A 15,000-nucleotide genomic window follows, 5' to 3' on the forward strand; every position below is an offset into this window, starting at 1 on the left:
TCTCCTCCTGTCCTCCTCTTTCTGCTCCTGTCCTCCTCTTTATCCCCCCGTCCTCCTCTTTCTCCCCACATCCTCCTCTTTCTCCTCCTGTCCTCCTCTTTCTCCCCCCAGCCTCCTCTTTCTCCTCCTGTCATCCTCTTTCTGCTCCTGTCCTCCTCTTTATCCCCCCACCCTCCTCTTTCTCCCCACATCCTCCTCTTTCTCCTCCTGTCCTCCTCTTTCTCCTCCTGTCCTCCTCCTTCTCCTCCTCTTTCTCCTCCCGTCCTCCTCTTTCTCCTCCTCTTTCTCCTCCCGTACTCCTCTTTCTCCTCCTGTCCTCCTCTTTCTGCTCCTGTCCTCCTCTTTATCCCCCCGTCCTCCTCTTTCTCCCCACATCCTCCTCTTTCTCCTCCTGTCCTCCTCTTTCTCCCCCCAGCCTCCTCTTTCTCCTCCTGTCATCCTCTTTCTGCCCCTGTCCTATTCATGTTCTGTATGATGTCATGTTCTGTATGATTCATGTTCTGTATGATGTCATGTTCTGTATGATGTCATGTTCTGTATGATGTCATGATTCATGTTCTGTATGATGTCATGCTTCATGTTCTGTATGATGTCATGTTTCATGTTCTGTATGATGTCATGTTCTGTATGATGTCATGTTTCATGGTCTGTATGATGTCATGATTCATGTTCTGTATGATGTCATGTTTCATGTTCTGTGTTGGACCCCAGGAAGAGTAGCTGCTGCTTTCGCGAATAGCTAATTTGAATCCTCATAAAATTCCCGAAGTACAGTCAATTTTCACTAACTGTTCAGCCAGGTCCCCAGGATGTCAGGAGATGCCTTCAAAACTGGCCAATAGGCTCAAAGGTGAGTTATTTTACCATCAAGTAGGCTTGCGGCTTGCTAGGGCGTTGTGGGCGGGGATGGAGGATGGGCGTAAGGATGGGAGGATGGGTTCAAACCCAGTGAAAGGCACTCATTCTATTTCAACCCTATCCCAAACCTTAAACCCCCAGGTGTCACTGGGAAGCTTGCGGCTGTGCTTCCCTTTGTAGTCTGTAATAGTTTGCAGGCCCTGCCACATCTGACGAGTGTCGGAGACGGTGTAGTACGATTCGAACTTTGTCCTGTATTGGCTCTTTTCCTGTTTGATGGTTTCCTGTTTGAGCTTCCAGGTTAAAGTCCCACACCTTGAAAAGCAGCAGCTCTACCCTTTAACTCAGTGTGAATGTTGCCTGTAATCCATGGCTTCTGGTTGGGGTACGTACGTACTGTCATTGTGGTTGACGATGTCCTCGATGCACTTATTGATAAAGGCAGTGACTGATGTGGTGTACAGTCCTGTAGTTTAGCATCTGCTTGATATGACAAACATTTTATTGACCGAGTCACTGGTACTTCCTGCTTTAGTTTTCGCTTTAGTTTTCAGAGGGGTAGGTGAGAGGGAGAACTTTGCACGCATCTCTGTGTGTGGAGCAAAGGTGGTCTAGACTTTGTTTCCCCTCTGGTTGCACATGTAACATGCTGATAGAAATGAGGTAAAACTGATTTAACTTTCCCTGCATTAATGTTCCCCGGTCATTGGGATTCTTCTTTCTTTATACAGCTGACTGAGTGGGGTCTTAGAGCCAGCATCTGTCTGTGCTGGTAAATAAACAGCCACATAAAATATAGATGAAAACTCTCTTGACAAATAGTGTGGTCTATAGCTTATCATGAGAGACTCTACTTCAGTCGAACGAAATATAGTGGCTTCCTTAGATTTCGTGCACCAGCTGTTGTTTACAAATATGCACAGACCGCCCCTCCCTCCCTCATGCTGTTCTATCCTGCCGGTAGAACGTATATCCCGCCAGCTGAATATCCATGTCATCACGATTCGGTGAAACACGATGAAACATAGGATATTACAGTTTTTTGATGTCCCGTTGGTAGGATATTCGTGATCGTACCTCGTCTAGTTTATTGTCCAATGATTGCACGTTGGCGAGTAATATTGACGGTAATGGCAGCTTTCCCACTCGTCTTCTGTTTATCACTACGAGGCTCCCGGCTCTGTGTCCTCTGTACCTGCGTCTCTTTCTCTTGTCTATAACTGGGATTTCGGCCTTGTCGGGTGTCTGAAGCATCCTGCTTGTTGAATAATAAAAAAAAATATATCTGATCAATTAGTCTTCTAATTAATGAATTATTCTTTACCTCACGTCAGTCTCATTCCAAACCTGGTGGGCTAAGCCGATATGACGGCTTGGTGGACAAAGGGAAGTGGGTGTGGACTGAGAAGGGCGGGAAAGAACAGAAAGAGTCACTACACAGTTGATATTAAACAAAATGCTAATCCTTTGCACATGAACCTCTCACTCATTCGGGAATAATTGCAATCAATATATATATTTAAGCCCCGGTGTGTCGTCGTGATCTCTGTTGGAATCGTCGTGATCTCCGTTGGAATCGTCGTGATCTCCGTTGGAATCGTCGTGATCTCCGTTGGAATCGTCGTGATCTCTGTTGGAGAGTCAGTTCTTCTGTTGGAGAGTCAGTCCTTCTGTTGGAGAGTCAGTTCATCATCGTCTCTCTATCTCTGCTTCCCTGAAGATCAAGTATTTTGTGGTTAGAATGGATACTTTAGAGTACCATTCAGAAATGTTCTCATAGAATAGGTGTTTTGGCGGTTGTCGCATCACAGGTTCACATAATTTCTAGCTGCAGACTAGTAATTCATGTCTAAGATTTGCTCTTATTCTGTCGGGATCGATCAGCTCAGAGTTTAACCATTTCCAGCCGTGTAGCCAATGCTCCACGTGGTATGGTTAGGAATTCAACAACCATTACAACCTTAGCTTAAACTGAGGTTTCTGTGCTCTAAACTCAACCTGTGCCCCCTCTCGGTGTCCATCGAGATACGCGTGCTCTAAACTCAACCTGTGCGTGGTCTGAAGAAGATTTCCTCAGGAAATTCCACACATCAACATCTACGAGACAACGTTGAACATCTGTACGGAAAAAACAAATGAAGGGAGACATAGATATGATTTTAAAAAACAACTGTTGATTCAATGTGAAAAGAAAATGGGTGGATGAGATTAATCATAAACCCAAATGGAGAACATTTTGTTTGATTCAGGGTGAATTGGTGTGTGAGAGAAATATTATGTATGACCTACCTAAAAACAAGAGATGGCTACGTGCACAGTTCAGATCAGGGATATTGTCTCTGCGTATTGAAACAGGTCAGATCAGGGATATTGTCTATGCGTATTGAAACAGGTCAGATCAGGGATATTGTCTCTGCGTATTGAAACAGGTCAGATCAGGGATATTGTCTCTGCGTATTGAAACAGGTCAGATCAGGGATATTGTCTCTGCGTATTGAAACAGGTCAGATCAGGGATATTGTCTCTGCGTATTGAAACAGGTCAGATCAGGGATATTGTTTCTGCGTATTGAAACAGGTCAGATCAGGGATATTGTCTCTGCGTATTGAAACAGGTCAGATCAGGGATATTGTCTCTGCGTATTGAAACAGGTCAGATCAGGGATATTGTCTCTGCGTATTAAAACAGGTCAGATCAGGGATATTGTCTCTGCGTATTGAAACAGGTCAGATCAGGGATATTGTCGCTGCGTATTGAAACAGGTCAGATCAGGGATATTGTCTCTGCGTATTGAAACAGGTCAGATCAGGGATATTGTCTCTGCGTGCTGAAACAGGTCAGATCAGGGATATTGTCTCTGCGTATTAAAACAGGTCAGATCATGGATATTGTCTCTGCGTATTGAAACAGGTCAGATCAGGGATATTGTCTCTGCGTATTAAAACAGGTCAGATCATGGATATTGTCTCTGCGTATTGAAACAGGTCAGATCAGGGATATTGTCTCTGCGTGCTGAAACAGGTCAGATCAGGGATATTGTCTCTGCGTGCTGAAACAGGTCAGATCAGGGATATTGTCTCTGCGTATTGAAACAGGTCAGATCAGGGATATTGTCTATGCGTATTGAAACAGGTCAGATCAGTTATATTGTCTGTGCATATTGAAACAGGTCAGATCAGGGATATTGTCTCTGCGTATTGAAACAGGTCAGTATCGCAGTGAAATGGACGAGGAAACACTGTAATATTTGTGACCTCAAAGAAATAGAGAACGAAACTCATTTGAACCACTTTTGCCCTTTCTACCACAGTCCGTTCTCAGAGTTTTACCACTGACATCCTTCCTGTCATAATGGGTTTATAAGCTGGTTATAGACTGTTAATAACTAGTTTCTTACTGTTCATTACCTCTCCAGGTCCCCTCTCTGATGATGGACAGTCAGTTCTCAGAGTTTACTCCAGACATAACTCCAGTCATCCTGGCAGCGCACACCAACAACTATGAGATCATTAAACTACTGGTACAGAGGAAAGTGGCCATCCCCAGACCTCACCAGATACGATGTGACTGTGTCCAGTGTGTTTCTAGTTCTGAGGTGAGCTTCTCTCGCGATCTGTTGTCCTTTCTGTACCCGAAATGCATCCAGCAAAACACATGAAGAAAGTCAAGTTTCCTTTGAAGTTTCAGGGTATTAACACATACATGTACCTATAACTAACTAACTAACTAACTAACTAACTAACTAACCAACTACCTAACATAGCAGAACCATCATCCTCTCCTCTCTGTCTCCTCCCTGTAGGTGGACAGCCTTCGTCACTCCAGGTCTCGTCTGAACGTCTATAAGGCGCTGGCCTCTCCCTCGCTCATCCTCTCCTCTCTGTCTCTTCCCTGTAGGTGGACAGCCTTCGTCACTCCAGGTCTCGTCTGAACGTCAATAAGGCGCTGGCCTCTCCCTCGCTCATCCTCTCCTCTCTGTCTCTTCCCTGTAGGTGGACAGCCTTTGTCACTCCAGGTCTCGTCTGAACATCTCCCTCTCTCATCCTCTCCTCTCCTCTCTGTCTCCTCCCTGTAGGTGGACAGCCTTTGTCACTCCAGGTCTCGTCTGAACATCTCCCTCTCTCATCCTCTCCTCTCCTCTCTGTCTCCTCCCTGTAGGTGGACAGCCTTTGTCACTCCAGGTCTTGTCTGAACATCTCCCTCTCTCATCCTCTCCTCTCCTCTCCTCTCTGTCTCCTCCCTGTAGGTGGACAGCCTACGTCACTCCAGGTCTCGTCTGAACGTCTATAAGGCGCTGGCCTCTCCCTCGCTCATCTCTCTCTCCAGTGAAGACCCCATCCTCACGGCCTTTAGACTGGGCTGGGAACTCAAAGAGCTCAGCAAGGTCTGTTTCCCCAGCAGTTTAAAACAGGGTTATAGAGCCTTTATAAGTGGTTACAACCACTGTGTTACTTCATAATATTCATTTAAAACCTTCATAAAGGCATTATAAGATCTTAATAGAGTGTTTAACCTGTTATAACTGTCTCAGCAGCGTGGTGTTCATAACATGTTTATAAACTGTTATAAAGGTTAATAACCTGTTTAATCCTCGTCCAAGGTGGAGAATGAGTTTCGTCAGGAGTATGAGGAGCTGTCTCAGCAGTGTAAGCTGTTTGCTAAAGACCTGTTGGACCAGGCTAGGAGCAGCAGAGAACTGGAGACTATACTGAACCACAGAGATGACAGTGAAGAACTGGACTCCAGAGAGACCAGCCACGACCTGGCCAAACTCAAACTGGCCATCAAGTACCAACACAAAGAGGTAGGAGACACTAACTACTGTATGTTTAACCCTGGTTTAGTGGTAGGAGACATTAACTACTGTATGTTTAACCCTGGTTTAGTGGTAGGAGACACTAACTACTGTATGTTTAACCCTGGTTTAGTGGTAGGAGACACTAACTACTGTATGTTTAGCCCTGGTTTAGTGGTAGGAGACACTAACTACTGTATGTTTAGCCCTGGTTTAGTGGTAGGAGACACTAACTACTGTATGTTTAGCCCTGGTTTAGTGGTAGGAGACACTAACTACTGTATGTTTAGCCCTGGTTTAGTGGTAGGAGACACTAACTACTGTATGTTTAGCCCTGGTTTAGTGGTAGGAGACACTAACTACTGTATGTTTAGCCCTGGTTTAGTGGTAGGAGACACTAACTACTGTATGTTTAGCCCTGGTTTAGTGGTAGGAGACACTAACTACTGTATGTTTAGCCCTGGTTTAGTGGTAGGAGACACTAACTACTGTATGTTTAGCCCTGGTTTAGTGGTAGGAGACACTAACTACTGTATGTTTAACCCTGGTTTAGTGTTACTGTCGCCATGCTGGAGAAAGTTTTGAGTGAGGAATCATAATCTGGAATAACAGAATACCTGACCACTGTGACTGACCCAAGCTTAAGGAAAGCTTTGACTATGTACAGACTAGAGGTCGACCGATTATGATTTTTCAACGCCGATACCGATACCGATTATTGAAGGACCAAAAAAAAAGCCGATACCGATTAATTGGCCAATTTTTTAAAATGTATGTGTAATAATGACAATTACAACAATACTGAATGAACACTTATTTTAACTTAATATAATACATCAATAAAATCAATTTAGCCTCAAATAAATAATGAAACATGTTCAATTTGTTTTAAATACTGCAAAAACAAAGTGTTGGAGAAGAAAGTAAAAGTGCAATATGTGCCATGTAAGAAAGCTAAAGTTTCAGTTCCTTGCTCAGAACATGAGAACATATGAAAGCTGGTGGTTCCTTTTAACATGAGTCTTCAATATTCCCAGGTAAGAAGTTTTAGGTTGTAGTTATTATAGGAATATAGGACTATTTCTCTCTATACCATTTGTATTTCATATATCTTTGACTATTGTAAGAGTATAGCTTCCGTCCCTCTCCTCGCCCCTACCTGGGCTCGAACCAGGAACACATCGACAACAGCCACCCTTGAAGCATCGTTACCCATCGCTACACAAAAGCCACGGCCCTTGCAGAGCAAGGGGAACAACTACTCCATGTCTCAGAGCAAGTGACGTCACCATTTTAAATGCTATTAGCGCGCACCCCGCTAACTAGCGAGCCATTTGACATCGGTTACACCAGCCAATTCTCGGGAGTTGATAGGCTGGAAGTCACTCTACGTGCAATGAACGCAGGAGAAATGACACAATTTCACCTGGTTAATATTGCCTGCTAACCTGGATTTATTTTAGCTAAATATGCAGGTTTAAAAATATATACTTCTGTGTATTGATTTTAAGAAATGCATTGACGTTTATGTTTAGGTACAGTCGTGCAACGATTGTGCTTTTTCGCAAATGCTCTTTTGTTAAATCATCCCCCGTTTGGCGAAGTTGGCTGTCTTTGTTAGGAAGAAATAGTCTTCACACAGTTCGCAACGAGCCAGGTGGCCCAAACTGCTGCATACACCCTGACTCTGTTGCAAGAGAAGTGACACAATTTCCCTAGTTAAAAGAAATTCATGTTAGCAGGCAATATTAACTAAATATGCAGGTTTAAAAATATATAATTGTGTATTGATTTTAAGAAAGGCATTGATGTTTATGGTTCGGTACACGTTGGAGCAACGACAGTCCTTTTTTCGCGAATGCGCACCGCATCGATTATATGCAACGCAGGACACGCTAGATAAACTAGTAATATCATCCACCCTGTGTAGTTAACTAGTGATTATGAATGAATTGATTGTTTTTTATAAGATACGTTTAATGCTGGCTAGCAACTTACCTTGGTTTACTGCATTCGCGTAACAGGCTTCTCGTGGAGTGCAACGTAAGGTTAGAGCGTTGGACTAGTTAACCTCTCTGGGATAGAAGGGACTCTTACGTCCCACTTGGCCAATAGCCAGTGAAAATGCAATGCTAACTAGCAACTTACCTTGGTTTACTGCATTTGCGTAACAGGCTTCTCGGCCAATGAAAATGCAGAGCGCGAAACACAAATAAAAATACTATAAAAATTAACATTTTCATTAAATCACACATGTAAGATACCAAATTAAAGCCACTCGTTGTGCCAACATGTCAGATTTCTAAAATACTTTTTGGCGAAAGCATAAGATGCTATTATCTGATGAACAGTGAACAAAGAGAGCGTAGCAAATTTCAACTCTGCAGTCGCAACACAAAATGCAGAAATAAAATATAAAAATAAATAAAATATAAATCATGTCTTTTGCTTCTTCTGTTGGCACTCCAATATGTCCCATAAACATCACAAATGGTCCTTTTGTTCGATTCATTCCGTCCATATATATACATATATATATATATATATATATATATATATTATCCAAAATGTCCATTTATTTGGCGCGTTTGATTCAGAAAAACATGGCTTCCAATTTGCGCAACATCACTACAAAATATCTCATAAGTTACCTGTAAACTTTGCCAAAACATTTCAAACATTTCATTTCAAACTACTTTTAATACTTGTAATACAACTTTAGGTATTTTTAATAATATCTGTGTTCAATACAGGAAGACAACAAACTCAAGCATGCTTTCTAGTCTTGCGCAACTATCAAACAGTATACATAAACGTGACACTTCTTCAAGATGGAGGCTCATGGGGGCACTTATTTTGGTAATGTACTCATAAAGCCCTTTGCATTGAATTGAGAGAGAGAGACAGAGACACACACACACAGAGATACAGAGACACAGAGAGAGAGAGACAGAGAGAGAGAGACACACACAGAGACACAGAGACACAGAGAGAGAGAGACAGAGAGAGAGAGACACACACAGAGACACAGAGACACAGAGAGAGAGAGAGACAGAGAGAGAGAGACACACACAGAGACACAGAGAGAGAGACAGACACACACACACAGACACAGAGACACACAGAGAGAGAGAGAGAGAGAGAGAGAGAGAGACAGAGAGAGAGAGAGAGAGACAGAGAAAGAGAGAGAGACAGAGAGAGAGAGAGAGCGAGACACACACGCTGAGACACAGAGAGAGAGAGAGAGAGAGAGAGAGAGAAGGAACGAAGGGACTGTCTGCAATGTTCTGAGGTGAGAACACTGAGATGGAAAGAATGTGACAGGAGTCAGGTGGAGGGATTATTAAAGGAAGGAGAAAGAGAGGGATTAAAGGTTTAGGAGTTGATGGATGTTAGATGGGGGATTGAGTGTTGAGTGGAGAGGATCCTTTAGGTAACATCCGTTTGCTCCTAAGATCATCTCTCTGTCTCTCTCTCTCTCTCTCTTTCTCAATTCAATTCAATTCAATTCAAGGGGCTTTATTGGCATGGGAAAGATGTGTTAACATTGCCAAAGCAAGTGAGATAGATATTATACAAAAGTGAAATAAACAATAAAAATGAACAGTAAACATTACACATACAGAAGTTTCAAAACAATAAAGACATTACAAATGTCATATATAGTGTTGCAACCATGTACAAATGGTTAAGGGTACACAAGGAAAAATAAATAAGCATAAATATGGGTTGTATTTACAATGGGGTTTGTTCTTCACTGGTTGCCCTTTTCTTGTGGCAACAGGTCACAAATCTTGCTGCTGTGATGGCACACTGTGGAATTTCACCCAGTAGAAATGGGAGTTTATCAAAATTGGGTTTGTTTTTGCATTCGTTGTGGATCTGTGTAATTTGAGGGAAATATGTGTCTCTAATATGGTCATACATTGGACAGGAGGTTAGGAAGTGAAGCTCAGTTTCCAGCTAATTTTGTGGGCAGTGAGCACATAGCCTGTCTTCTCTTGAGAGCCATGTCTGCCTACGGCGGCCTTTCTCCATAGCAAAGCTATGCTCACTGAGTCTGTACATAGTCAAAGCTTTCCTTAATTTTGGGTCAGTCACAGTGGTCAGGTATTCTGCCGCTGTGTACTCTCTGTTTAGGGCCAAATAGCATTCTAGTTTGCTCTGTTTTTTTGTTAATTCTTTCCAATGTGTCAAGTAATTATCTTTTTGTTTTCTCATGATTTGGTTGGGTCTAATTGTGCTGCTGTCTGGTTGGACAGGTTTCTCAATTTCTTTCTTAGATTTTTTGCATTCTTCATCAAACCATTTGTCATTGTTGTTAATTCTCTTCGGTTTTCTATTTGAGATCTAACATTTCTTAATGTTACTCAGTTCCTTTGGCTTTGATGCCTCATGATTGAGTTTTGCTCTGTTCAAGGAGACTGTGATTTTGCTGTGGTCTGATAGAGGTGTCAGTGGGCTGACTGTGAACGCTCTGAGAGACTCTGGGTTGAGGTCAGTGATAAAGTAGTCTACAGTACTACTGCCAAGAGATGAGCTATAGGTGTACCTACCATAGGAGTCCCCTCGAAGCCTACCATTGACTATGTACATACCCAGCGTGCGAAAGAGCTGCAGGAGTTGTGACCCGTTTTTGTTGGTTATGTTGTCATAGTTGTGCCTAGGGGGGCATATGTGGGAGGGAATGCTGTCACCTCCAGGCAGGTGTTTGTCCCCCTGTGTGCTGAGGGTGTCATGTTCTTGTCAGGTTCTGGCATTTAGATCGGTACAGTCTAGTACATGTCCCTGGGCCTGGAAATGATTGATTTCCCCCTCCAGGATGGAGAAGCTGTCTTCATTAAAGTATGAAAGGTGGGCACTGCTGCCTTGTAGAGGTGGACCTGGTCATAGAGGCTGTTCAAGTCCAGGGTGGAGTGGTGGGCCAGGAAAACATTTGGTTTTGAGGCACAGTCACGGGAAATACCTGCATTTACCCGCTGTATGGTAGCAGGATGGAAGTCTTTTCGTGGTAGCAGGGTGGAGATAACCACTTGTGCGTTGGGGAAAGTAGAAGAAGCCTTTTCAATCACTTCATTCAGTGCTGTGGCCACCCTTTCCTGCTGTGCTCTCAGGTCGTTTGTGCCTGTGTGTATTATTATGTGGCTAGGTGAACCTAGTTGGTCCTCAGACAGAAGGTCTAGAGTGTGCTGGGTGTATTATTATGTACCTAGGTGAACCTAGTTCATCCTCAGACAGAAGGTCGAGGGCACGCTGGGTGTTTGGACACCAGAGTTTAGACACACTGTGTTTGGGAAAAAGTTTTTTTTCTTGGATATATTTCCCATTTGAGTCCATAAGGAGAACAATCTGTGTCTTGTGTATGTCCTCAGTGGGTTTGGGGTGGTTGTCAGATGGCCTATCAGAGTGGCTGACAGGGGGATGCTCAGAGGGGGTGAGAGCCCCTGGGCTCTTCATTTGTCTCTTCTGCTGTGATGTCGACTCTATGGTCAGGGTCTGGTGTGGTCTGTTCTGCTGTGATGTCGACTCTATGGTCAGGGTCTGGTGTGGTCTGTTCTGCTGTGATGTCGACTCTATGGTCAGGGTCTGGTGTGGTCTGTTCTGCTGTGATGTCGACTCTATGGTCAGGGTCTGGTGTGGTCTGTTCTGCTGTGGTGTGGACTCTATGGTCAGGGTCTGGTGTGGACTGTTCTGCTGTGGTGTCAATACTTTTGTCGGGTGCTGAGGTGGGCTGTTCTGCTGGCTTCTCTGTGGGGGTGGCCACCTCTCTAGTGGGTTGTTCTCTGTCACACGCCATCCCCCTCACCCTCTCCTCCATCCCCTCAACCTCTCCTCCATCCCCATCAACCTCTCCTCCAGCAGTCTGATCCTCTCCTCTAGTGCTCTGTTCTTTTCATGCTCTTTCTCCTGTTGAAGCACGGTGGCTAGGAAAAACTACCTAGAAAGGCCAAACCCTAAGAAGAAACCTAGAGAGGAACCAGGCTCTGAGGGGTGGCCAGTCCTCTTCTGGCTGTGCCGGGTGGAGATTATAACAGAACATGGCCAAGATGTTCAAATGTTCATAAATTACCAGCATGGTCAAATAATAATAATCACAGGCAGAACAGTTGAAACTGGAGCAGAAGCACGGCCAGGTGGACCGGGGACAGCAAGGAGTCATCATGCCAGGTAGTCCTGAGGCATGGTCCTAGGGCTCAGGTCCTCCGAGAGAGAGAAAGAAAGAGAGAATGAGAGAATTAGAGAGAACATACTTAAATTCACACAGGACACCGGATAGGACAGGAGAAGTACTCCAGATATAACAAACTGACCCTAACCCCCCTGACACATAAACTACTGCAGCATAAATACTGGAGGCTGAGACAGGAGGGGTCAGGAGACACTGTGGCCCCATCCAATGACACCCCCGGACAGGGAGAAACAGGAAGGATATAACCCCACCCACTTTGCCAAAGCACAGCTGAGAAAGAGAGAGAGAGACCGAGAGAGAGAGAGAGAGAGAGAGAGAGAGAGAGAGAGAGAGAAAATGATTAACTAACATCTGGTTGGAGGAGAAACAGGAAGGAACACTGGGCAGATGTTTACAAACACACAGACGCCACATTAACATCCTAATCAGACACTGTGTGTCTGTGTGTCTGTCTGTCTGGGTCAGGTGGCTAGTGACGTCATCTGTACGGTAGTACACTTATATAATAGTCATCTACACTCCTTCTCTCTCTCTTTCTCTCTCCCCTGTCCCTCCCTCCATCCAGCTGTCACTTCCAGTACCTGCTCTGTTATTTCTCATGTTATACATCTCTCTCCCGCGGCTATTTTTGTCTTTCTTCCTCTCTCTTCTCTCTTTCTCTGTCTCTCTCTCTGTCTCTCTCTCTGTCTCTTTCTGTCTCTCTCTCTCCTCTCTCCTCTCTCTCTCTGTCTCTCTCTCTCTGTCTCTTTCTGTCTCTCTCTCCTCTCTCTCTGTCTCTTCATGTCTCTCGCTTCTCTCTTTCTCTTCTCTCATTTCAATTCAATTCAATTCAAGGGGCTGCCCTTTTCTCGTGGCAACAGGTCACAAATCTTGCTGCTGTGATGGCACACTGTAGAATTTCACCCAGTAGATATGGGAGTTTATCAAAATTGGATTTGTTTTCGAATTCTTTGTGGATCTGTGTAATCTGAGGGAAATATGTCTCTCTAATATGGTCATACATTGGGCAGGAGGTTAGGAAGTGCAGCTCAGTTTCCACCTCATTTTGTGGGCAGTGAGCACATAGCCTGTCTTCTTTTGAGAGCCATGTCTGCCTACGGCGGCCTTTCTCAATAGCAAGGCTATGCACACTGAGTCTGTACATAGTCAAAGCTTTCCTTAATTTTGGGTCAGTCACAGTGGTCAGGTATTCTGCCGCTGTGTACTCTCTGTTTAGGGCCAAATAGCATTATAGTTGCTCTGTATTTTTGTTAATTCTTTCCAATGTGTCAAGTAATTATCTTTTTGTTTTCTCATTATTTGGTTGGGTCTAATTGTGTTGCTGTCCTGGGGCTCCAGGACCAGCTTGCTTAGGGGACTCTTCTCCGGGTTCATCTCTCTGTAGGTGATGGCTTTGTTATGGAAGGTTTGAGAATCGCTTCCTTTTAGGTGGTTGTAGAATTTAACGGCTCTTTTCTGGATTTTGATAACTAGCGGGTATCGGCCTAATTCTGCTCTGCATGCATTTTCTCTCTCTCTGCTCTCGTCTCTCTGTCTCTCAATTCAATTTCAATTTATTGGCATGGGAAACATATTTTAATATTGCCAAAGCAAGTGAAGTAGGTAATAAACAAAAATGAAATTAACAATTGAAATTAACAGTAAACATTACAATTGAAAAGAATAAAGACATTTCAAACATCAGATGTCTCACCCTCTCCCCTCACCATCTCCCCTCACCATCTCCCCTCCTCACCCTCTCCCCTCACCCTCTCCCCTCACCATCTCCCCTCCTCACCCTCTCCCCTCACCCTCTCCCCTCCTCACCCTCTCCCCTCACCCTCTCCCCTCACCATCTCTCCTCCTCACCCTCTCCCCTCACCATCTCCCCTCACTCTCTCCCCTCACCATCTCCCCTCCTCACCCTCTCCCCTCACCCTCTCCCCTCTCCCCTCACCCTCTCCCCTCACCCTCTCCCCTGTCTATATACAGTGTTGTAACGAGGTACAAATCGTTCTCTGTCTCTATTTTTCTCTCTTGTCTCTTGTCATTTGTTCTACCTGCTTTTAAACCTCTTTACCTTTCTTCTCTCTCCCCTCCTCATCCTCCTCCCTCTCCCCTCCTCATCCTCCTCCCTCTCCCCTCCTCCTCATTATCTCTCCTCCTCACCCACTATAGCTGTCTCCCTCAACTCTCCCCCTCATCAACCCAGTCCCCCCCACCTTCTCCCTTCTACATCCCCCTTATCCCCTTATCTCCATATTACAACTCCTCCATCTCTCTGTCCCTGAATCTCTCCATCCCTCCTTTACCCTCTCGTCTCTCTCCCCTGGGCCTTGACAAGACAATCGATCCAACTCTTAAGTCCTTCAGCTCTTTTATAATCAGCAGAGCGTTTTATCTCAATGGAGGGAGATGGAGAGAGAGATAAAGTAAGAGGGAGAGATAGAAAGAAAGAGACAAAAAGAGATTATTGAGAAAGAGAGAGACAGTGAGCGAGGTAGAGAGAGAGAGAGACGGAGAGACAATGAGCGAGGTAGAGAGAGAGAGACGGAGAGACAGTGAGCAAGGTAGAGAGAGAGAGAGAGAGACGGAGAGACAGTGAGCAAGGTAGAGGGAGAGAGAGAGAGAGAGAGAGAGAGAGAGAGAGAGAGAGACATAGAGAGAGAGACAGTGAGCGAGGTAGAGAGAGAGAGAGACGGAGAGACAGTGAGCAAGGTAGAGAGAGAGAGAGAGAGAGAGAGAGAGACGGAGAGAGAGACATAGAGAGAGAGACAGTGAGCGAGGTAGAGAGAGAGAGAGAGAGACGGAGAGACAGTGAGCGAGGTAGAGAGAGAGAGAGAGAGAGAGACGGAGAGACAGTGAGCAAGGTAGAGAGAGAGAGAGAGAGAGACATAGAGAGAGAGACAGTGAGCGAGGTAGAGAGAGAGAGAGAGAGAGAGAGAGAGAGAGACAGAGAGAGAGAAACAGAGAGAGAGAGACAGAGAGAGAGAGACAGAGAGAGAGAAACAGAGAGAGAGAGAGAGAGAGAGAAACAGCGAGAGATGGTGAAGTAGGGGAAGAGTTCAGGAGAAAGCAGGAGTTTAGAGTTTGGTTTGTAGTTTTAGTTTAACTAAATGTGTCCTCCTGTAAAGCACTGAAGATGCACGCATGTACACGCACACACGTACACAGGACA

The 15,000-nt window shown here is 44.6% G+C and overlaps 1 protein-coding gene across 1 annotated transcript in view; it reads left to right on the top strand.

Moving 5' to 3' along the window:
* The window catches only part of LOC110516497 (short transient receptor potential channel 5), an 85,854-nt gene that overhangs the window by 23,693 nt on the left and 47,161 nt on the right, over positions 1–15,000 (top strand). The window contains exons 4-6 of the mRNA XM_036989235.2: positions 4,274–4,453; positions 5,105–5,242; positions 5,459–5,662. Of these exons, the coding sequence (XP_036845130.2) occupies positions 4,274–4,453; positions 5,105–5,242; positions 5,459–5,662 (522 nt within the window). The remainder of the gene's footprint in view (positions 1–4,273; positions 4,454–5,104; positions 5,243–5,458; positions 5,663–15,000) is intronic.

The sequence above is a fragment of the Oncorhynchus mykiss genome, chromosome 9 (assembly GCF_057628025.1).
Source record: "Oncorhynchus mykiss isolate SJ-2025 chromosome 9, ASM5762802v1, whole genome shotgun sequence".
In the NCBI taxonomy this organism is placed as follows: domain Eukaryota; kingdom Metazoa; phylum Chordata; class Actinopteri; order Salmoniformes; family Salmonidae; genus Oncorhynchus; species Oncorhynchus mykiss.